Here is a 23764-nt window from a genome sequence, read left to right on the forward strand (position 1 = left end):
AATGTCACGCCACTTAGCTATACAACATACCTAAATGTCTTATAAAGCTAACAACGGTGTCCGATTTCAAGTTAATGAATATTTGTGAAGTTTAGCTAGGTTATTCATTAGCTGCGACTGTCCCTTCAGCTACAAATCACGGATAGTTAGCTTCATTTTTGGTCGTAATTTGAGTATATTTAGGGCCCGAGCACCGACAGCGGCGAAGGCCCTATTTCTATTATTTTCCCGTCAAATAAATTGGCTTTTTGAGGGGCTTACCATATTCAAAAACTCACCAAATTTGGCGGCCGCATCAAGTCTGGTGAAAATTCACGTATTTTAAGGGTTTCGGGAATTGGCGCACAAAAATGGCTCGCTAGCGCCCCCTAGAATGTTAAGAAAATTGAGCCTCTGCAGTGCGTTTAACGTAGACTCATGAAACTTGGTACACATATGTAACATGTCAAGATGTACAAAAAACTTCATTAGAGCCATACCCTAAACCCAACAGGAAGTCCGCCATTTTGATTTCAAAGTTCAAAATTAGTGCGATTTTGGCCATTTCCACATGTGGTACTTTAACGAACTCCTCCTAGAGATTTCATCCGATCAACTTCAAACTCGGTCTGTGCCATCTTAAGACGTTAAAGATGAAAAGTTGTTAAAAGAAAAACTTTTCGTCATGGCGGGGGGCCATTTTGTGCGTTTTTCCGCCGAAACAGGAAGTGGGTGTAACTCGAGTGTACGTTGTCCGATTACCTCGAAACTTTTCAGGATTCATAAGAGTCCAACCCTGAGGACAAATAAAGGCCAATATTTACTTAAAGTCATAGCGCCCCCTAGTGGCAACAGGAAGTAGGCCTAAAAGTCAAGGTGCTATACTTTAACAAACTCCTCCTAGAGATTTCATCTGATGGACTTCAAACTTGGTCTGTACCATCCCAACACCTTAACGATGAAAAGTTATTAAAAGAAAAACTTTACGTCAGACGGTGTGGGCGTGGCGTGGCGGCCATTTTGAGTGTTTAGAAGTTGTTGTAACTTGAGTGTACGTTGTCGTGTCTGCCCGAAATTTCTCACAATTGACAAGGGTCCAGGCCTGAGGACACCTACAGGCCAAAATTGACTTTTGGTCATAGCGCCCCCCGCTGGCAACATGAAATGTGCCTTATATGACAAACATCATCCGATTTGCATGAAACTCAGAATGTGTGGTCTACGTGTGATACTGAGCCGCCCCCTATAATATGGCCACGCCCCCTTTCTTAAAATTTTAACCGTTTAAGGTAGAGTCTTGTGTGAGGTGTCATTGAACTCAGCAGAGTTCCTTCTTTATTGGTGATGGTTTGGCCCGCCCCCTATGCATAAGCCATGCCCCCTTTCATAACATTTGAACCGTTTAAGGTATACCCTTGTGTGAGGTATCATTGAACTCAGCAGAGACTTCCTTCTTCATTGGTGATGGTTTGGCCCGCCCCCTATGTTCAAGCCACGCCCCCTTTTATTACTAATGGCCCGATTGATGTAAACACTTGTGTGAGGTATCATTGAACTCAGCAGAGACTTTTTTCTTCATTGGTGATGGTTTGGCCCGCGCCCTATGTTTAAGCCACGCCCCCTTTCATACATGCTGACCCATTTAAGGTAGAGTCTTGTGTGAGGTATCATTCATCTCAGCAGAGGCTTCATTTTTAATTGGTGATGGTTGGACCCGCCCCCTATGCTTTAGCCACGCCCCCTTTCACAGTTAATGAACCGTATGACGTAGAGTCTTGTGTGAGGTATCGTTGAACTCGGCGGGGAGTTCCCTTTTCATTGGTGACGGTTTGTGGCGTCTGAGTGCCGCGCAAATGCACGGTCGCAAGGAGCGGCGTCCGCCGGTAACCCCGACGCGCGCAGAGGCGCGAGGGCCCGTCCATCGCTGCGCGCAGCTTTAATTACAGTTTGAATTTCATCACACCACTTATACAACATCTAACTAAATGTTTTATAAAGCTAACAATGGTGTCCGATTTCAAGTTAATGAATATTTGTAAACTGTAAGGGTTTCGTTAGCTGCGACTGTCCCTTCAATCCTATCTATGTGTAGCTACAAATCACGGATAGTTAGCTTCATTTTTGGTCGTAATTCGAGTATATTTACAGTTTGAATTTCATCACGCCACTTATACAACATCTAACTAAATGTTTTATAAAGCTAACAACGGTGTCCAATTTCAAGTTAATGAATATTTGTGAACTGTAAGGGTTTCGTTAGCTATGACTGTCCCTTCAATCCTAGCTGTGTGTATCTAGCTACAAATCACGGATAGTTAGCTTCATTTTTGGTCATAATTCGAGTATATTTACAGTTTGAATTTCATCACGCCACTTATACAACATCTAACTAAATGTCTTATAAAGCTAACAACGGTCTCCGATTTCAAGTTAATGAATTTTTGTGAATTCCAGAGGAATTCTAAGAGGAGGCTAGCTAGCTCCATCCAGCCGCAAGCTTTATCAATGAGACTCGACAAGAGGCGTGTATTTCACCGATCGTTTGTTTAAATAACTCAACACATTATAAGATTAACTGGAACCTGTGGTAAGAGATTGCTGGCGTAACGAGCTCGCTGACCACGCTCTCACTTGCACACACCTGGCATTAGGAAGAGGGGAACTGCAGGCCCTAGAGCTCTGTCAGAGCACCATTAGCCCACAAAACGGTGACTTTGCGCGGGTATGAAGTGCCGTGGTTTGCCAGCCATAACGGAGCTCAATCGAGTTCACAGCAGGCCGGGGTCTGTGAAGGAAGGCAGGCCCGGGCGGCGAGGCAGTAACCCAGGCAGCACTGGCCGCTGAAGTCCGACACACAGTCAGACAAAATTTGCAATTAGACATACATTTTTGTAAAACTGCCCATATTGGAGCTTTACATAGTTGATTTCTTGCATAAAAAAGTTTCAGAAGTGAATTTTGTAATGGAATAGCAGAGATCTGCATGACCTAGATTCAGAAGACTACCTGATCTCAGGTCAGTTGTGTAGCCTATGTAAATGTTGGAGCTTGACCGTTCTCTTAATACACCCACTGCTGTGACAAAGGTTCCGGATTTTGAGATGCTTACATAAGCAACTAGCTTTGTTGAGATTCGCCCGTTTTCAGCAGCAGTTTCAAAATATGAGATTTTCATAGTAAAGGGGTGTTAATGGGATTTTGAGCTCATATGTAGGGGAAAGTGAGGTGAGTTGTGCCAGTTTTTACTCAAAGTGACTTTAAAGTGAGGCCATGTAATGCCTTCAACTTAAGGATGTACATATATTTCAGGATGTGGTGCATCCCTGAGAACAATAACGTTGGATCTGAAGTAAATTGTTTCAGAAATATAGCTTTTGGGAAAAAAGTGGTCTTGTGGCACAACTTGCCCCTGATGCGGGGTAAGTTGTGCCTTTTGGGGGAATACGTTATGGTAAATTGTGCCAGTGATTTCTGAAGTAAAACAAAACATTTTAATGTTATAAATTCAATGCAAAATTACTCATTTAAGGTTTATTTAGATATTGTCACCCTATTAAACTGTTGAAATATGACATATTTTGTAGTTTTTGGGAAAACACAAAAAACTTAAATACACAATAGCCTAGGCCTATATGATATTTGTGAATGTTGACATACATAGAACATTGTCTGTCAATTATGTAACATAAGAATAAAGTGACTAGGCTAATTTCTAAACATCCTATTGTAACTTAGGCCACTAAAAAACTTGCCTTTAATAACATAACAATAACATAACATAATAACAGTGCAAACTCAAAACTGAAATCAGTGTTAGCTAAATTAAACAAATGGCAGGTAGGCCTAAATCAAACACTGATGATGCATGCCCATCTCCTCACTTCTCCAGATTATCCCCGGTGAGTATAGGTCTAGGTGGTCTGAATCTGGCCTATTACTTAACATCCCACTTGTCAATGCTGCAGGGGAATATAAACTTCTGCTCCCTTCTGGCTGTACCACCAAGTTTTTGGGGTGTGGGTAATTTCTTGAGCACATCACCTCTAGGGATGACTCCTTCATCATTTTCTTTAAATGTAAAGATGGGCTTTCCAACCACAGACTTCTTACAACTTTGCCTTAGAAACTTTGCGCTGATGACTGCACCCTCAACCTTCTCCACCAATCCAACATAGTTATAGGATTTTGTTTTACAAGCAAAGCTCACAATGACAATGTCACCAGCAGACAGATCCTTGTCACCATCATCATCATCATCATCATCATTCTGGACATCTGAACTATCATAATCAGTGGTGTCGTTAAGTGGAATGGAGATGTCACTCTCCTCTGAGCTACTGTAGACAGTCACTTTTTTGGGGGGTTTGGTTGGTTTGGACACTTTTAGAGCCACTCTCGTCTTATTTTCATTCATTTTCTGTTTTTCAGCCCTTTTATTTTCTCTGTTGTGTGTTCTCCAGGTCATCTTCTGCTTCATCATCAGTGGTGTCATCAAGTGGAAGGCCCATGGTGCTTTCTTCTGAGCTACTGTGCACAACCTTTTTCTTTATGATTTTGGTTTGATTTGAGCCTTTCGGAGCCCGTTTCTTCTGCCTTTCATTCTTTTTCTTTTCAGCCTTTTTATCTTGTTTTTCTTTGTGTGCCTTCTCCAGCTCCATCTTCTCAGGTGTGTCGGTCACGATTCTTGTTTTTACTTTCTTTCTCATTATTCTGGGCCTTCTTGCTGTGGCTTTTGGCAAGGGAAGTATGACTTTTGGGGACACATAACTCCCATGGGCACAAATTGTCGGAAACGAACCATGACGTATGTGGAGAGCCCCCGCGGAGGTGTTAATGGATCTAATTAGAATATGAATAGCAGCGACACCTCTCGTGTCCAGAGAACGTCTGACCTGGCTGGAATTTCCTCACTCGCTATTGGATGAAACCACTACTTTTAAACAAGAAAAATCTCTTGTGATTGGTTGACAGGTCTGTCATGGGTTAGGCTATTGGTACGTTCCTGGCAAATCATTTTAATTGGATAACCATGAAATGAATATACAACATAGCATGGGCCATACATATAATACATAATATAAAATAATATATATATATATATATATATACAGTGGGGGAAATAAGTATTTGACCCCTTGCTGATTTTGCAGGTTTGCCCACTTACAAAGAATGCAAAAATCTACAATTTTAATCATATGTACATTCTAACAGTGAAAGACAGAATCCCAAAGAAAATTCCAGAAAATCACATCATATGAATTTATTAAAATTGATAACCATCTGATGAGGAAAAACAAGTATTTGACCCCCTGGACAAACAGCATGTTAATATTTTGTAGAAAAGCCATTATTGGCCAGCACAGATGTCAAACGGTTTTTATAGTTGGTGACAAGGTTTGTGCACATTTCGGCCGGGATGTTGGCCCTCCCTCCCTGCAGACAGCCTCCAAATCATTCAGGTTCCGAGGTTGTCGCCTGGCAACTCGAATTTTAAGCTCCCTCCAAAGATTTTCAATCGGATTCAGGTCTGGAGACTGGCTAGGCCACTCCAGAACCTTGATGTGCTTCTTCTTCAGCCACTCTTTTTGTTGCTTTGGCGGTGTGCTTAGGGTCGTTGTCGTGCTGAAACACCCATCCTCGACCCATCTTCAGCTCTCTCACTGAGGGAAGGAGATGTCGGTCCAGAATTCCACGATACATGGCCCCGTCCATCCTCCCCTCAATGCGATGGAGTTGTCCCGTCCCCTTGGCTGAAAAGCACCCCCAAAGCATGATGTTGCCACCACCATGCTTGACGGTGGGGATGGTGTTCTTTGGGTTGTACTCGGTGTTCTTTGCCCTCCAAACACGACGAGTTGAGTTGAGGCCAAAAAGTTCTATTTTGGTCTCATCTGACCACATCACCTTCTTCCAGGCCTCTTCTGAGTCGTCCAGGTGGTGAATAGCAAACTTCATGCGGGCCTGTACATGTTTCTTCTTGAGCAGGGGGACCTTGCGTGCGCTGCAGGATTTCAATCCATGACGGCGTAGTGTGTTACCAACCATTTCTTTTGTAACTGTGGTCCAAGCTGCCTTCAGTTGATTCATCAGTTCCCCCCTTGTGGTTTTGGGATGATTCCTCACCGTTCGCATGATCAGGGACACCCCACGAGGCAAGATCTTGTGTGGAGGCCCAGACCGAGGGAGGTTGGCGGTGGTGTGGTGCTTCTTCCATTTCCTGATAACTGCACCGACAGTTGATCTTTTCTGTCCAAGTTGCTTTCCAATTCTCTTGTAGCCCATCCCAGCCTTGTGCAGATCAACAATCTTGTCCCTGATGTCCGTAGAAAGCTCTTTGGTCTTGCCCATGGTGGTGATGTTGGATGCTGGTTGTTTGGGTGTTGACAGGTGTCTTTTTATACAGGTAACGAGGTGAGGCAGGTGTATTTGATGTAGATAATTGGTTCGGATTGGGGCTGTGTCTTAAAGAAAGACTAACTGGCTTGTAGGAGCCAGAATACTTGCTGTTTGTCCAGGGGGTCAAATACTTGTTTTTCCTCATCAGATGGTTATCAATTTTAATAAATTCATATGATGTGATTTTCTGGAATTTTCTTTGGGATTCTGTCTTTCACTGTTAGAATGTACATATGATTACAATTGTAGATTTTTGCATTCTTTGTAAGTGGGCAAACCTGCAAAATCAGCAAGGGGTCAAATACTTATTTCCCCCACTGTATATATATATATATATATATATAATATGTATTTTATATTATGTATTATATGTATTAATTTCATGCTATGTTGTATATTCATTTCATGGTTATCCTAATTAAAATGATTTGCCAGGAACGTGCTGTTTATTCAAAGATAGAGCTTTATTGAAAACACAAACGCAATCAGAAAAAAACTATGTACAAAGCATCGGAGACACACAGCACACACAACAAATATCCCACGCTCACGAGGAGCAGCACTGTCCACATCTAACCCGTGGCCGGCTCGGAGCTGTAGGTAACCGGCAGCATTCGGTCTGAATTCGGTCCATAGTGCAGACGTCTGTGGTGCGTTGTCCTGTATGTCTATGGTGGTGCACTTCCAAATGTCCACCTCACCCGCAACCAGCACACTCTGTCTCGCTTCCAGCAGCTGTAAAATCAATCAATAAAGACAATCAGTACGCGATATACTGCTTACGGACACAACACATCTATGAAGACACCTGAAAAATATTACCATTGACCAAACGGATCTAATCTTATATGGGGTGCCGTTTGTAAAGCGGCTCCCTCTGAAAATAACAGCAACATTTTGTCACATTTAGCTTCAAACAATGTTTAAAAAACTGGTATGAATTTTTGAGGGTCACTTTTTAGCACATTTAGAACAATATTTGTCGACTTAGAGATATTTTAAATAGTTAAATCTAAACATTAAATGTTACACCTAAATGTTAAATCTAAATCTAAATGTTAAATTTAAATATAAATCTAAATATTAAATCTAAATGTTAAATCTAAATCTAAATCTAAATGTTAAATCTAAATATTAAATCTTAATCTAAATCTAAATGTTAAATCTAAATGTTAAATCTAAATCTAAATGTTAAATCTAAATATTAAATCTAAATCTATATCTAAATGTTAATTCTATAATATTAAATCTAAATCTAAATGTTAAATCTAAATATTAAATCTAAATCTAAATCTAAATGTTAAATATAAATGTTAAATATAAATATAAATCTAAATGTTGAATCTAAATGTTTCGGGTGAAACTAAATATTTAGCTAATATGCAAATTCAAAATACCGGTAACCGGAAGTACCAAAATAAAAGCTCGAGGAGGTCAGTGTGTGTTTATAGTGTCAAATAATGATTGACAAAACATCTCATCCGGGGAAATGGACTCTTGGACATGGATTATCGTGATAATAACTACCTAAATAATAAACACGTTTGGAGAAACTGTATTTGAAGAGTACTTTGAGTTTTTAGTGTCACTTTTATGAAGGGGGCGAGACTTATGACCTGTAGCCACTATAGCCAGCCACGAGGGGGCTCACTTTGACTGATCTGTCATGTTCGCTTGCATGAAGGCCAGCAAGAGCCTGACCAGGTACGGTAGTGTTGGCCATGGTCGCGCTGCGAAAATGTCCAACGAATCGGCGTTAGCCGAGAACATCGGCAGAGCTGTCCTGGCGGCTATTCAAACTTTTTCAACAGCGACAGCAACCGCCTCAGGGCCACCACAGGCCAACTCGGTAAGTAGCTATGTTTTCCAAATCACGTAGCATTGGATTCTTGTCAAGGCTAACTTAACTTAACTAGCTAACGGTAGCCAGTAGAGATTTGCTACTAGCACCAATGCACTTTATGTGTAGCACATTTGTTTCTATAAACCCTAAAACTCACACCTTTTAAGTTACGCAGTGGGATGAACTCATGAGTAAATGTGAGTTCAAGATTATGTGAAGATGTTCTGACCAGCAAAGCATAAATTATATAATTTAGCGTTACAGCTAATGGAGACTACTTGTCACCCCTCAGGCCCACAAATGACACTGTGAATTGTTGGTCAAATGGAAATCTGCCTCTGTCTTCAGTCAGACATCTCACCTTGGCTTACCTGCTGGCCTTTACTCACAAGATAAAACCGTTCTCTGTTTGGCTAGAGAGAGAGCAATGCTGATGGAGGACAGAGGCAGTCACAATGATAAAGACATTTAATTTAATGTGAATGAGTGTATACTGTAAAAAGCATAAAATGTATCTCTTTGTTTCTGCATTTTCCTGCTTTTTTGTCCTTTGCCAATCTCAACACTGTTTTTTTTGACTGCTGGGCATATAAACATTAAAAACACATGAAATATAATGTTGCTAATATTTTGCTAATGTCTCTTCAGGCTCTCACCACCTACAATAACCCACCGGGGCCAGCCACACCCACCACCTCCACTGGGACATCATACCGCTCGGTATACTTTCATACTCATGTAACCTAAGTGGCTGTTTGTTGGTTATTTAATTTGTGTGGTGTAATGTTTCGCATTAGTTCCAATCATGGTGGCATATTTTACACAACAATAACATGTGACAAGATAACAATGTCTTTGGTATTTTGTTTATATTTCAAAACTCTTCAGGGCTCCAGCACCAGCACTACCATACCTTTACCAACAACAGACTTTGCTCCAGTGACCTGTCTGTCAGTAAGTACTCATTAATATTCATGTTCATATTTGTTTGATTTATTTCTCATTTACCTCTCTGTAACCTTTCATCTTTTGATTGTCCATTTTATTTAAATATTTCTTAAATAAATGTACAGTACACTCTATAATTCTCTTCAGTCAGAAAGATAATGAGTGGATGTGAATGCTCATCTGTTATGTCTATAATTCTCTCTTGAATAACCCTTGTTTGTTATAGAAACATGCCAAATGTCATATCCTTTGCTGTGTTCTAGAATGACTACCAAGGAAGACATCAGATTTCCAAAGAGGAGCTTGAACATGTTCTTTCACTGAAAACCACCTTTACAGAAGCGGCATCTATTCTTTCAATCTCAAGGCCAACTTTCTACAAGTTACTGCAAGACTATAATATCCCAACGTCAAAATTTAAGAGCATCAGTGATCAACAATTGGATCTTGAAGTGTCACAAATAAAAACTGAACACCCAAATGTTGGAGAAGTGATGCTTATGGGGCATCTCCGCTCCAAAAACATTGTGGTTCAAAGACAACGTGTAAGAGATTCACTGCGAAGGATGGACCCAATTGGTGTCCTAGCCAGGAGAAGAACAGCAATAGCTCGGCGAGTATACTCTGTCCCACATCCAAATTTCATATGGCATGTAGACGGAAACCATAAGTTGATTCGGTGGAAATTGGTTGTTCATGGAGCCATAGACGGCTACAGTAGGATGTTGATGTTTCTTCACTGCTCCAACAATAATCGTGCTGAAACTGTAAGAGACCTCTTTACTGCAGCTGTTGGACAGTTTGGCAGACCACTGCACATCAGGACTGATCACGGAGGAGAGAACGTTCAGATTTGGGAGGACATGCATGCAAGCAGGGGGGAAGGCTCTGTTTTAACAGGAAGTTCTGTACACAACCAGAGGATCGAGCGTTTTAACCGAGACTTGAACAAAAACTGCAGCCATATTTATGCACCCATTTTTTATGAACTGGAATCCCTGGGTATCCTAGACATAGACAATGCAACAGACCTATTTTGTCTCCATTATGTCTTTCTACCCAGAATCAACCGCACTTTGGAGGAATTCAAAGCTGGATTTAACAATCACTCTATGTCATCTGAAGGAAATAGAACACCAGTTCAGCTTTTTAGTCTGGACAATGATTTGCCTCATCTTCACAACCCAGAACTCTCAACAGCAGGGTTAGTTTTTGTTCCTCACCAAACTCTCAAAGAGGATTTTCCCCATTGAATGACAGGGATTTGCAAGAACTGAATGATGCCATTAACCCTCTTCAAAATGACAACAACAATGGCAAAACATTGTTTCAGAGAACACAACAGTTTATTTTTGATAAACTTGTAAATGTGTGATCTTAGCATAACATGGACAACTAGGTAACAAGATTTAACTGCAAGATTTAAAGCCTCTTGCCAGCATATACAGTCATGTGAAAAAATTAGGACACCCATGCTAAAGTTGACTAAAAAGAGGAATAAAAATCTTTTTTGCAATTTGATCTTAATGTCTTAATTTTAAAAAATGAGGAAAAATCCAATCTTTAAGGACACCAATTTTCTTTGTGAATGAATAATGTATCGTAAATAAATAAATAATAAGTATATTGTATACATGCCCTTCACCATACCTAGAGATTGGCATGGGGTACTTTCCATAAAATCATCTCTCAATGCAAATCAAACCAGCTATTAGGCTAACTGAAATAAAACCATGCCAATCTCTAGGTATGGTGAAGGGTATGTGACGATGGGGGGCTATTTTAATTCCAAAGGCCAAGGGAACTTTATCAGGATGCATAGTATCCTGGATCCATGAAATTAAAATCTGCCTGCCTCTGGGGATTTAACATAGGGGTGTACTGACTTATGCCCCCTGTATTTTAAGGAAGAACATTTATTTACAATACATTATTCATTCACAAAGAAAATTGGTGTCCTTAAAGGTTGGATTTTTCCAAATGTTTTTAATTAAGGCATTAAGATCAATTTCCAAAAGGTGATTTTTTTTTTTATTATTATTTCTCTTTTTAGTCAACTTTAGCATGGGTGTCCTAATTTTTTCACATGACTGTAGATGTTTAAAAATGACATGATGGCACATACTTGATGTCAATGTTAAAAGGGCTACAGATGCACTTTGGCAACTGTTAAGTTTTCTGTCAAGCCAAAAGCAATGGTACTGTGGATAAATACAAGATGACTCGTTATGTGAAAGAACAGTGAAATACTTTTCAGGGCTCTACAGATGTATTGATACAAAACTGTCTTCCACTACATTGCAGTACATTGTTCCTGATTTTTAAATTACCTAAATATGCAAAGTAAAACTACTCAGTAAAGTAAAACGATACCTGTCATTGTTTTATTATCTTATACATTACAAACATAACTATTGTATCTTTATTATGTATCTCTGAGAAGATGGCTGTTCATAAGGTAAGAAAGAAACTGTTTTCAGCTTTGTGACGATGCATTTTGCAGCTAATTCAAAAGGTTTTGTAAAGTGCTTGAGTAGGAATAGAAGGATTTTTTTTCAAAAAATGAACAAATACATTCTTCAGTTTATCACAAAACATTCAACATCAGTAAATCTGAATATAAATGGCTTTCAATGGTGAGGAGGGGAATTAAAAATTGTAATCTGAAAAGTACTTCAAATTTCTACTGAAGTACCTTACTTGAGTAAATGTACATAGTTTATTCCTTCACTACTGTTTCAGTATAAAAAAAACTGGTAGTTAAATTAATCAATCATTGTTAAAAAACACATATCACAAGGTTAAAGTAACTACATTAGTGATTTATTACTCTGATGACCGATTCCATATCCTTCAAATCATACAGTACATTTTACAGAATAAAGGGTCAGATACAGTCTTCACAGAGGTAAACACTTTTTGTAATTAACATCCACAAACAGGAATAGAGTTTTTATAATCAAAAACTACAGAAACCACATGGAAACCAGAGCTGATAGCTCTATCAATCCTTTTATACTAATACATACAGCCAAACCTTAGTCCTTAAACTATGATGAACTCAAAGGACATATAACATTTTTTTTTGTATTATTTTTCATTAGGCTATACTGATTGCATATGGCTGGCTGTTGATTTACAGAAATCAGGAAGTGATAGATGTGTTTACATAATGTGTACATCACAATGTTGCATTTTTATTGCAAAGGAGCTCTTAACAGGAAATTTGATGACAAGATAAAAAAAAAACAGCAAAGAATGTGGAGCAAGATGGGAAAACACGAGCTGAAGTATTTATTTTTCAGCTTTCTTATGTACTGCAATTGAAACCACTGCTTTATAATATGGACAAACTATGTCCTCTATGAAATACACTTACAAATATGGACACAATCAACCACTGGGCTGTAGTGTAAAGTTTTAGGGTTGTTACCATGAGGGGGGCAGAGGGTACACAGAACACCACAGGTTTGATTTAACATGGGGAGTCCTGCACTAAACAGTGGTGTATTACACTGCAGCGGTTCTTTTACAAATTAACTGATTTCAGTAAATTAGTAGTAGATTTACAGTAAAAATCAAAACTAGGACAGTACACTTATGCTCCAGTTGTGCTTGCAAAAAATATGCCTTGTGCTTTTATGGTAGCTGTTAAATTTCTCGTTGTTTAAATGGTGCTGAATAAAGATCCATTCATTAGTGCTACTAGGAAGCAGTAGTTAAATTCATCATCATCAGCCATTGTTGTTGTGTTCACAAAAGGTGAAGCTCATTTGCACAAGTGTGCTTAATGGGAAGATGTTTTTTTTTCATCATGAATAAATATTAATTTAGGAGTTGGATGAAAACCAATGGCTGGGACTTTGCTGCTCCCTGTAGCAAACGCCAGGATGTGACCAGGGCTCAAAGTCTTCAGGAATGCCTCCTCATCGTCGGTTAGAGTCCTGTCCCCATATGTGTCTCTCAGCTCTTTATCTAAAATGAAAGAGAAACCAGTGTTGACTTGGAGACTGGAAAATACTCAGGTTTAAGAAAGCCTGAATTAGTGAATAATTGAGTGACTAATGGATTACTGTATACTGTAGGTATTTTGGTGAAAAAGCTAAATTTTATTCTGAAAAGCAATCAGATAACTGTATTCTTGTTTGTGGTACATAAACATTAGATAGGCATAGCTTCATGAGTTGTAAAGAATAAAATGAATCTGTAAATTCTCTGGATTGCCTTATTGTATAATATACTGAATTACAAATACATACTTACTTTGAACACACTGGAGAAACTCCCTAAATTTGACCACCATCAACTCCTCCTTAGCTCTTCTGTTGCTCCCCAGTACAGAGTAGCTTGGCTTGAGAATACCAGCTACAAAATCAGCTTCTTGACCTTTGTCCTCTCCTGGTATGTCAAGCAGCACACGCAAGCTGTGGTTCTCTCTCAGGAGTGCTAAAACCTGGAGGGAAATTCAACACCATAAATGAAAGGCCATAAAGATAACCAAAGATACAGAACTGTGAGGTAAATCTTACTCCATAGTGGGACAAGCCATCAATGAGTTGATCAAGACAGCTCTGCCGTTGCAGAACAGTATGGTATAGAACTGCATTTTTCACAAACACATCTCTGTTGGCCATGGTGACTGTGAGTGGAAGCCCCTCTACTTGATATCGCCATGAGTCACAGCAGCTGACTGCTTTGTCCAAATCATCCTGCAAGGTTGCATGTTGAACCTAAATATTACAGATCAAATGTTATTTTCTCAAATTACTGCATTTAATCAACATTTACAGAAGTACTATGTAGACTGTACATTTCACTTAATGGTTACTTACCTATGACAAGAAAAGTTGGAATTTTTAGTTATTTTTAATCTTTAATTATATTTAATTAACCCATTTGTCCCGGATGCTGCGCACCGAAACATTACATCTACCGCCGGTTACTGCGTTGCGCAACTCTGAACCTCCTGCCGGCTGCTGCGTGGCGCAGCATTTGGTATTCGTCATCCTTTTCATGACGCGTGCAGCATAGAACGCACTGTCATTGGTTCAAATACACATGAGGTGGGTCTTGTTGATTTTTTTAAAGACCACGTGACCACCCAAATGTATTGTGGTTGGCTGAAAGTCACGTCAGTCAATCATACATACACGTGCATTTGTTTTTGAGCGAGCAAGTTTGTTTTTGAGCGAGCGGGAAAATGGCTACGGCAGAGGAGGATTTTGACAGCGAAGGCAGTGACATTGAGTTGGAAGATAGTGAGGAGTTTGAGAGGGAGGAGGATGGTGTTGATGAAAACATGCAAGATGATCCGTTGGATAGAGCACAGGAGTGGGATGTGTGGGACACAGAAGGAGAGGAGGAGGATAACTTTCACGGATTCCACGTAGACTGGAGAACCGAGGATTATCAGCCGCAAGAAGGCGAAGCAGTTCACCCGCAAACCGGGGTGAAACAGCCGATCCCGTGGACGCTAGCCCCTGGATGTCTTTTTCGCGTATTTTCACCGATGATCTTTGGGACATGTTGGTGACTGAAACTAATCGGTACGCTGAACAGACGCGCAGTCAGACCCCCACCAATTCGAAGTGGAACCCTGTCTCCAAAACGGAGATGAAGACATTTGTCGGGCTGTGTCTCGCCTTCGGTATTTTGAAGCTGCCAGCACGCAGGGATTTCTGGAGGCAGACTAAATGGCTGTACCAGACCAACGTCCCCCAAGGCCATGGCAAGGGACCATTTCGACATGATCTGGAGGTAATGATTTGTGTGGTGTTATACTGAGTTTGTCGCAGTTCAGTGTTGATCTTTTTGTGTGTGTGTGTGTGTGTGTGTGTGTGTGTGTGCATATGCTCGATACAGGTTTTGTATGCATTTTATTCTGTATAACTGAACATTTTATGTCACTCTTGTACGAAACACATTGTGTTACATTAATTATAAATAAAGTTTGATTGAGTTTTGATTTCTTGTGCTCTCTTTCTTCCTGGTTGATAATGATAATAATAAAATAAATAATAATATTATATATATATATATATATATATATATATATATATATATACTTATAAATACAATAATGGCATTATGAATAAATAAATACTATAAATATACACAAATAACATAGTACATATAAATAAATACAATACTGGCATAATGAATAAATAGCATAATAAATAATATAATTATGGCTAATGAATAAATAAATATAAATACTATAAATATACATCAATAGCAATACAAATAAATGAATAAATACAATGATGGCAATAAATGTCAGGCTTAAATTAATCTTATCATATGCATTTTAAGATATCTCCATCTCCAAGATAATACTGATCCTGTCGTGGACAAACGGACAAGCTCTGGAAGATCCGCAGTGGATGGACCTCCTCCTGGTTAGATTCCAGGCACTCTATGAAGTCAATGGCTTTGTGACCGTGGATGAGTCCATGGTGAAGTACAAGGGACGCCTGGGCTTCCGGCAGTACCTCCCCATGAAGCCGGTGAAGTGGGGTATAAAGGTGTGGGTCATGGCCGAGAGCAAAACGGGCTACGTCACCAATTTTCAGGTGTATACGGGGGCCATTCAGGGTAAGGCAGAGAAAGATCTGGCTCACCGGATAGTGTCAGACCTGGTGACCCCTTATTACGGGTCCAACCTTTCGGTATATATGGACAACTTTTACACCAGTGTGAAGTTGATGGTGGACCTCAAGGTCAGGGGGGTGCAAGCGTGTGGAACGGTGCGTGCCAACAGGAAGGACCTCCCCAAAAATGAGCAGCTGACAAAGAAGGCTGAGTTGAACAAACATCAGTTTAATGTGGCGCAGCGGGATGACTTGACCTTCTGCGTCTGGCAAGACACCAAGGCAGTGATGGTCCTCTCAAACTACCACGACCCGACAGCTCATGGGTTAGTGAGGAGGAAGTCCAACGGTCAACGCCAGACGGAGGTTCGGTGCCAGCATGTCTTGCTGACTATCAGCAACACATGAAGGGAGTTGATCTTCTGGACCAGATGGTGGGCTACTACCAGATCCATCATCGATCTACGAAGTGGTGGAGGAGGCTCTTCTTTTACCTCATTACGGTGGCGTGCTACAATGCCTTTGTGGCTGCCAGGTCTGCGGTAGGAGCCGAGTGGAAGTATAGGAGGGCGGCTACAAGGATTGGCTGGAGGATCTGACCCAGGAGCTGATCGTCCCTGTCACTGCAAGAAGTGCTCCCAATGTTCTCCCCACCAGCCCAACTGGAGCTTCTGCTGAGCATGACCTAGTTCAGCTCAACAATAAGAGGAAGACCTGCAGGGAGTGTTCACTGAAGCACTGCAACACCAACGTGCGTCCTGGATCAACGCTGATGGGGTGCAAGCAGTGTAACCTTCCTCTGCACCTTGAAAGTGCTTCATGCACCATGTCCTTCGCCACAAATAATTTGATTGGGGATCGCGTCCCACGTGTTGCAGTTCCTTTGTCGGCGTGTCCCGCGTGTGACGGTTCCTTTCCCCGTTCTTTTTTTTTCCTAACCCCAACCGTCTCGTTATTGTGGCGTTTCATTTCCCCGTTGTTGTGTGCCCCTGCGGCCGGGGATCGTCTGTCTGTCAAGATAATGCTGTTCAACAAGCCAAAGAGAAGAGATGTGAGCCATGGAGCTCAGAGACTGAGACTGTTCCCAGTTCCACCTCAGGACTTTTAACCCTCTCTCTCATAACAAGATGCCTTGTTCAGTGTGTTGGCATGTTATTTTTATATATTTTATATAATCGATTTATATATTTTTTCTTCCCCATCTGTTTTTGAGAATCTTTTGAAAAATGTGTTTGTATGTTAGTGCTAAGGGAGCATGTTTTAATAAAACCTGTGATTCTTACCATTACAATGTATTTTATTTCATGTTTCTATGTGCTACAGAGGCTTAGATAATAAGATTTTGGTAGACGTTGACAATTCTTAATATTTTTTCAGAAAACCCTCAGGAGATAAGGATATTTATCCCAGAATAACATAGGTTTTTATAGGCGTTTTTAGCAGGCGTTTTAGGAGTAAATGGGTTAATAATTAAATCTTTAATTATTTTAATATGCATTCCACCAAAATAAAAGTAACTGTACTGCTGTGGAATATTAAAAAAAAGCAAAGGCTTACTACAATAGTCTTCAGATCAGAACATTAACATTACCTTATTGAGGTTCTCCCTTAAATCAGGGTCACCTATATCATCAGGTGTCACATGAGCTTGAAGGATGTCCCCAGACACAATGTAGTCCACTACACTCGGGGACAGGAATGCAGGTGGTTCACCCCCTTGCACTATTATTGTAGACATCATCCTGCCAATGGTTCGATACACTCCATTTTGCAAGTGGAGCATGTTCAGTCTTGGTGTGCATCCATTTGGTGTGCCTGAAAGATTAAATAAATTAAACAGCACATTCTGTATTATTTACTCTGGCATTTACAAACCAATATTTTTGCCAGGTAGCCACAAAAATATATATATATATATATATATATACATAGATATATTTATAAAAAACCTTCAAAAGCTCCACTGTCCTGGAAGATAGCCTTCACCAGTAAGCGGAAAAACTCTCGTCTGGGACCCCCAAGGTCAGCAGCATCTTCCACAGCATCATGTTCATCGCTTGCAAATGTGACATAGAGCTTGTCACAGCTTTCTGCAAAACTGGGTCTCTTAAACACACGTAAGGCTGTGGTCCAAACATTGGCTCGACTGATATAGATCTGTCTTGTTCCCAATGTCATAACTCTCTCACTGTGAGCTTGTAGAAGGCCTGCAATTTCTTCTTTGCTCAGCATTTCAGATGACCTATATTAAAAATGACAAAGATAAACAGACCTTTGGCTATCTGTGCATTTACTCCACTATCACCTTCAGTGCACGATGATATAATGACGTTCGATGTTGTTTTGCGATGTTTACAGAGGTGTAAACAAGCCGTGATAAAAAATTACTTGTAACTCTTACTTTAAAGTATTAACAGCAGGTCCATCACACTCTTCTAGTAGACTACGCTGAATTGCCTCTTCAAGAGCCTCATCTTCTTCCAGATAAACAGGGCTGAGCAAACAGATATAAACAGGGACAGCAGAAACCGAGGGGGAGAGAAAAACTTATAACAGAGGTTCATAATGTAAACAGACCAACATCTACCCTGCTGTATTTCTATGAAGCCCAAACAATATCTTACACAAATTCTGCCACATTATAAGGAAACACTTGTCTCGGGTCCCCTGCCTGGCCCTGACTTTCACTCTCTTGAGTGCTGCTCTCTGTCTCCTGACATCTGGCCTCACTTTCCCTCGGTGATGAAGGCACTGTACTCCGCACTGCATGAAGAAAAGGAGGTCAAAGGGAAATATTTTTGTAATGATGTTAATCTCATTTTATCTAAGTGCAACTTAACCCTAATTCCATTTTTAAGTGTGTTTCCTTTAAAAAAAAATTAAAAGGCAGCCTTTAAGGATTTAGGGTGAAGCAAAACTGAATGAGATGAGCTAGGTTTGAGAGTTGCCTCTCCCTTTCAGTACAAATGACTGAATTGTGCTACTAAGCTCAGTCTACACCTCTTATGAATTGTAGGTAGATGAATCAAGACATCCAATCCAAATACAGTTTACAGGTTGCTTACAGTGATCCATTTGAGGCTGACAAAAAAAATTATAATAAAAGAACTGGTGCTTAAATTCTGTCAGGTTGGCTTTTGTTAAGCTTTGGTCACACTACAGGACTTTCAAAGTCTTAAGATCACTGTACTGTTCACACTACACGCCTGTCTTGTACTCAGGAGTGTTGTGGTTTGCACACTTCATGACTGGGGGGTGGGGGTGTAAATCATACATTACATTACATTAGGCTAAAGTTTGTTGATTGCTCTCGGCAAGTGGAAAAATCAGGGCTACAATCCTAAAGTGTGAACTTAACTTTTGCAGTAAATAAAGCAGTAATTACTGAGTTGTCAAGGACAAGGGTATACTTTATTAATCACACATACAATTTTGTACAGTGGAACTTGTCCTCTGCATTTAACCCATCCCAGGAGCAGGGGCAACCATAGCACAGTGCCCATGAACCAACTCCAGATTCTGAGCCAGTGCCTTGGTCAAGGGAACTGACTGGATAATTAACCTAAATGTGCCCGTTTTTGATGGTGCAGGAAACCCACACAAACAGACCGGGGTTTGAACCAAGTTACCATACAGCCCATAGAAAACATAATATAAACAAGTGCTTTAACCTACTTCTTCTTTGACGCGATGGACTTTCTTGCAGTCTGTCATTTTCACTCCCTTGACTGATGAGCTCACTTTCACTTGTGGAAGGTGACACTGTATGAACTAAATTACATGATGTTATGGACAAAAGAAGGGAAAATATATATCAGTAATTGGAAACAAAGTACTTAACATTTTTAATTTAAATACCCATATCTGAATTTTGGGATGAGCAGAATTAATAATAAATAAAAAAAATGTATAAATAAATGATAAACCCATTGCTATAAGAAAATAACTGTTGACTGTGCCTACAACCTGTTGCGAAACATTTCAAATTCTCAGACCCACCTCTCCTTCTCCAGCCCACAGGACTTTCAAAGTCACTATCGGAGAGTTCCTCAGGTTCCTCCTGGAGAAAAAAGTATGTTATGTGTGATATATAATACATCAAGCCAGTGGCAATGCTAGTTAACCTAAAAAAAGGATATGCTATTTATGTAAAGAAGCAGAATAAGCAACGTACATATTTTTACTTCTAAAACATTGAATGTTGCCCATAACTGAAACTCTGTACTGTCATATAAACTGTTTACCTGTACAGGTTTGCGTATTAATGCCATTATATAGAGACAAGTGGCTGAACTAATCGAGGCAACTTCCTTTCCACCCCAAAGAAAACTGCTCGAGACGTTTGGTTTCATTAGTCTTTTGCATCCCTTGACTGTACTCAAATACTCGAATGGGAATGACTGGCCCATAGACAATGCAAACGTTCTTCTGAAAATGGCAGTAATTTCTTCTTTAAGTTGTGCTTCAGACCAGTCAGATGTAAAGGAGATCTTCCCAATAAGGCCATCTCTTGCCAAATTTGCTCTTGAGTCTCCCCTTGGAATGCGGAATGTTGATGCTGAAGAAAAAAGCAAGCACACAACATCTCTTGTATAGTGTTTGCAGGCTTTGTTTTTTCTGACAAAACGTGAGTGTGTAGCAGGCCTTTGAAGAACTGATGGAAATGGAACCTGAAATCAATGGAAACACAGACACCTGTGCATTACAAGAGAGAAATACGTTTTTAGTTAATTGTGAATGCAAACTGTAGATGCAAACCAACTAACTGGTAGTATCATCAACCCATCATGGGGTCTCTATACGATTGATCGATTACTAGGTGGTTCCTTAACCTTTTTTTTGTCAATAAGCAATTTATTAAATCAAAATGCTGGTGTTGTGTAAAATATAGCCACCATTTGATTGTGAACAATCATGGTGGCAATGCCGAAACATTACACCACACAAATTAAATAACCAACAAACAGCCACTTAGGTTACATGAGTATGAAAGTATACCGAGCGGTATGATGTCCCAGTGGAGGTGGTGGGTGTGGCTGGCCCCGGTGGGTTATTGTAGGTGGTGAGAGCCTGAAGAGACATTAGCAAAATATTAGCAACATTATATTTCATGTGTTTTTAATGTTTATATGCCCAGCAGTCAAAAAAACAGTGTTGAGATTGGCAAAGGACAAAAAAGCAGGAAAATGCAGAAACAAAGAGATACATTTTATGCTTTTTTACAGTATACACTCATTCACATTAAATTAAATGTCTTTATCATTGTGACTGCCTCTGTCCTCCATCAGCATTGCTCTCTCTCTAGCCAAACAGAGAACGGTTTTATCTTGTGAGTAAAGGCCAGCAGGTAAGCCAAGGTGAGATGTCTGACTGAAGACAGAGGCAGATTTCCATTTGACCAACAATTCACAGTGTCATTTGTGGGCCTGAGGGTGACAAGTAGTCTCCATTAGCTGTAACGCTAAATTATATAATTTATGCTTTGCTGGTCAGAACATCTTCACATAATCTTGAACTCACATTTACTCATGAGTTCATCCCACTGCGTAACTTAAAAGGTGTGAGTTTTAGGGTTTATAGAAACAAATGTGCTACACATAAAGTGCATTGGTGCTAGTAGCAAATCTCTACTGGCTACCGTTAGCTAGTTAAGTTAAGTTAGCCTTGACAAGAATCCAATGCTACGTGATTTGGAAAACATAGCTACTTACCGAGTTGGCCTGTGGTGGCCCTGAGGCGGTTGCTGTCGCTGTTGAAAAAGTTTGAATAGCCGCCAGGACAGCTCTGCCGATGTTCTCGGCTAACGCCGATTTGTTGGACATTTTCGCAGCGCGACCATGGCCAACACTACCGTACCTGGTCAGGCTCTTGCTGGCCTTCATGCAAGCGAACATGACAGATCAGTCAAAGTGAGCCCCCTCGTGGCTGGCTATAGTGGCTACAGGTCATAAGTCTCGCCCCCTTCATAAAAGTGACACTAAAAACTCAAAGTACTCTTCAAATACAGTTTCTCCAAACGTGTTTATTATTTAGGTAGTTATTATCACGATAATCCATGTCCAAGAGTCCATTTCCCCGGATGAGATGTTTTGTCAATCATTATTTGACACTATAAACACACACTGACCTCCTCGAGCTTTTATTTTGGTACTTCCGGTTACCGGTATTTTGAATTTGCATATTAGCTAAATATTTAGTTTCACCGAAACATTTAGATTCAACATTTAGATTTATATTTATATTTAACATTTATATTTAACATTTAGATTTAGATTTAGATTTAATATTTAGATTTAACATTTAGATTTAGATTTAATATTATAGAATTAACATTTAGATATAGATTTAGATTTAATATTTAGATTTAACATTTAGATTTAGATTTAACATTTAGATTTAGATTAAGATTTAATATTTAGATTTAACATTTAGATTTAGATTTAACATTTAGATTTAATATTTAGATTTATATTTAAATTTAACATTTAGATTTAGATTTAACATTTAGGTGTAACATTTAATGTTTAGATTTAACTATTTAAAATATCTCTAAGTCGACAAATATTGTTCTAAATGTGCTAAAAAGTGACCCTCAAAAATTCATACCAGTTTTTTAAACATTGTTTGAAGCTAAATGTGACAAAATGTTGCTGTTATTTTCAGAGGGAGCCGCTTTACAAACGGCACCCCATAATCTTACCCTCTTTTCTTCTCAACCGACTCCAAGCTCAACTCTTCACAGCTTCTGCCCGCGATGCCACATCTGGTTGTTTCTAGCTGAAGCTCCTGTGTACTGTCTCCTCATGTCTTACAGGCAGCTGGAAAACAATTATATGAGAGTGGTATGAATAAAAAAAAACATAAGTCACAGTAAAATTAAACAAGGAAAGATGAAAAAGTAAAAATTACTTACACACAGTGGCGTCATTATCAGCGTCATGTAAATCTGGACTTGCAGACAGCTCCGAGCAAATATAGGTCACGGCCTCGTTATGAGGCGAGGTTAGTCTGTAAAAAAAAAAAAAAACGGTTAAGATCGGTATCTATTAACGTATCTATGTCCTTATACATAAGAATTAATGAAGTTAATTCAATGAAAGCATATTCTTTAAATCTTACCCTTGCTCCGGTTCGTAGCACCTGCTACAGTTTGTCTCAGAGTTGTGAAGACGGCAACTGCTTTCTGTAAATTACAAGATAATAAAAATATACTTTTATAAAGCAACTCACCCGCTCAGCTCTGTAATGAATGGCGCTGAAAGCAGCCACAGCTCTGTGCTGCTCGCGTTTAAACTTGGTGGGGTTTAAAACATTACTGCCAAGTCTAAGTAGCCTGTTTAACATCCAAAGACAGTCACTGTACGATCAAGAGTTAATAAACAGTACAGACTAGCTCACCGTTTCATTAATAATCATATACTTACGTTGTCTTTTCCTTTTCTGTGAGCGCATCTTTGGAGCCCCGGAGGAGAGAAAAAAACCGCTCCAAACGTCTTGAACAACTCCTGTGTGTTTCCGAGTGAAGTTTGACAGAGTGTACAGACAACTCTTTTACCAGTTGGCCTGAAATATTAAATACTCCTAACTCTCTGACTCATCTCCCGCCGCTTTTTTTCAAATGGAAGCAGTGAAGGCGGGGGTAGGGGGCGGGGCGCAATATTACGAATCCCACTATGGCCACGCCAAGACCCGCCCTTCAATAGCGTTCACACACTACTACTGGCCAGGCGTCCATGCTTACATGTACAGGTCCTATCCCCTGACCAATCCCCTAACCCTAACCTTAACCACTCGAGGTGAAATGCCTAACTCCAACCAATCGAGCTGCTTCGTAGGGCGGGTCTTGGCGTGGCCATAGTGGGATTCGTAATTTCGCGGGCGGAGCGGAGTGATAGAGAAACAAAGAGAGCAAATTAACCAGCAGGGCGCGAACAGCGCACATACTGGTGTGGAGGTGAATTACAGTGAGTTTAAATGGATTACTGGGAAAGCTTAATAACCATAGGAC

The 23764-nt window shown here is 39.9% G+C and overlaps 2 protein-coding genes and 1 long non-coding RNA gene across 3 annotated transcripts; 1 reads left to right on the forward strand and 2 right to left on the reverse strand.

Moving 5' to 3' along the window:
* Positions 1 to 8007: 8007 nt before the first annotated feature.
* On the forward strand, positions 8008 to 10419 carry LOC114566930 (uncharacterized). The gene is made up of 4 exons (XM_028595786.1): positions 8008 to 8224; positions 8867 to 8938; positions 9107 to 9172; positions 9430 to 10419. Exons 1-4 carry the CDS (start codon positions 8042 to 8044, stop codon positions 10417 to 10419), a joined length of 1311 nt encoding a protein of 436 aa, XP_028451587.1. The 5' UTR covers positions 8008 to 8041.
* Positions 10420 to 12953: 2534 nt separating this feature from the next.
* LOC114566931 (uncharacterized) lies at positions 12954 to 21638 on the reverse strand. Its single transcript, XM_028595787.1, has 12 exons — positions 21468 to 21638; positions 20755 to 20826; positions 20001 to 20426; positions 19756 to 19816; positions 19432 to 19527; positions 18381 to 18519; positions 18158 to 18250; positions 17706 to 17998; positions 17348 to 17571; positions 13696 to 13896; positions 13430 to 13619; positions 12954 to 13141 (listed from the first exon to the last, which is right to left on the reverse strand). The coding sequence occupies exons 1-12, from the start codon at positions 21636 to 21638 to the stop codon at positions 12954 to 12956; spliced, it is 2154 nt and encodes a 717-aa protein (XP_028451588.1).
* Positions 21639 to 22466: 828 nt separating this feature from the next.
* LOC114566716 (uncharacterized) lies at positions 22467 to 23354 on the reverse strand. Its single transcript, XR_003694087.1, has 4 exons — positions 23181 to 23354; positions 22876 to 22939; positions 22670 to 22764; positions 22467 to 22574 (listed from the first exon to the last, which is right to left on the reverse strand). It is a non-coding gene; the product is annotated as an uncharacterized LOC114566716 (long non-coding RNA).
* Between the last annotated feature and the right edge of the window lie 410 nt (positions 23355 to 23764).

This window comes from Perca flavescens, chromosome 13 (assembly GCF_004354835.1).
Source record: "Perca flavescens isolate YP-PL-M2 chromosome 13, PFLA_1.0, whole genome shotgun sequence".
NCBI classification, from domain to species: domain Eukaryota; kingdom Metazoa; phylum Chordata; class Actinopteri; order Perciformes; family Percidae; genus Perca; species Perca flavescens.

Excerpts from the sequence above, each read along its gene's own strand:
- LOC114566931 (XM_028595787.1), bottom strand. The coding sequence starts at position 21,638 with ATGAAGGCCAGCAAGAGCCTGACCAGGTACGGTAGTGTTGGCCATGGT. Across the intron at positions 19,817-20,000 it reads TAATACGCAAACCTGTACAG|GAGGAACCTGAGGAACTCTC; the intron begins GTAAACAGTTTA and ends TTTTTTCTCCAG. Across the intron at positions 18,520-19,431 it reads TCCATCGCGTCAAAGAAGAA|TGCGGAGTACAGTGCCTTCA; the intron begins GTAGGTTAAAGC and ends TTCTTCATGCAG.
- LOC114566930 (XM_028595786.1), top strand. The coding sequence starts at position 8,042 with ATGTTCGCTTGCATGAAGGCCAGCAAGAGCCTGACCAGGTACGGTAGT. Across the intron at positions 8,225-8,866 it reads GGCCACCACAGGCCAACTCG|GCTCTCACCACCTACAATAA; the intron begins GTAAGTAGCTAT and ends ATGTCTCTTCAG. Across the intron at positions 9,173-9,429 it reads CTCCAGTGACCTGTCTGTCA|AATGACTACCAAGGAAGACA; the intron begins GTAAGTACTCAT and ends GCTGTGTTCTAG.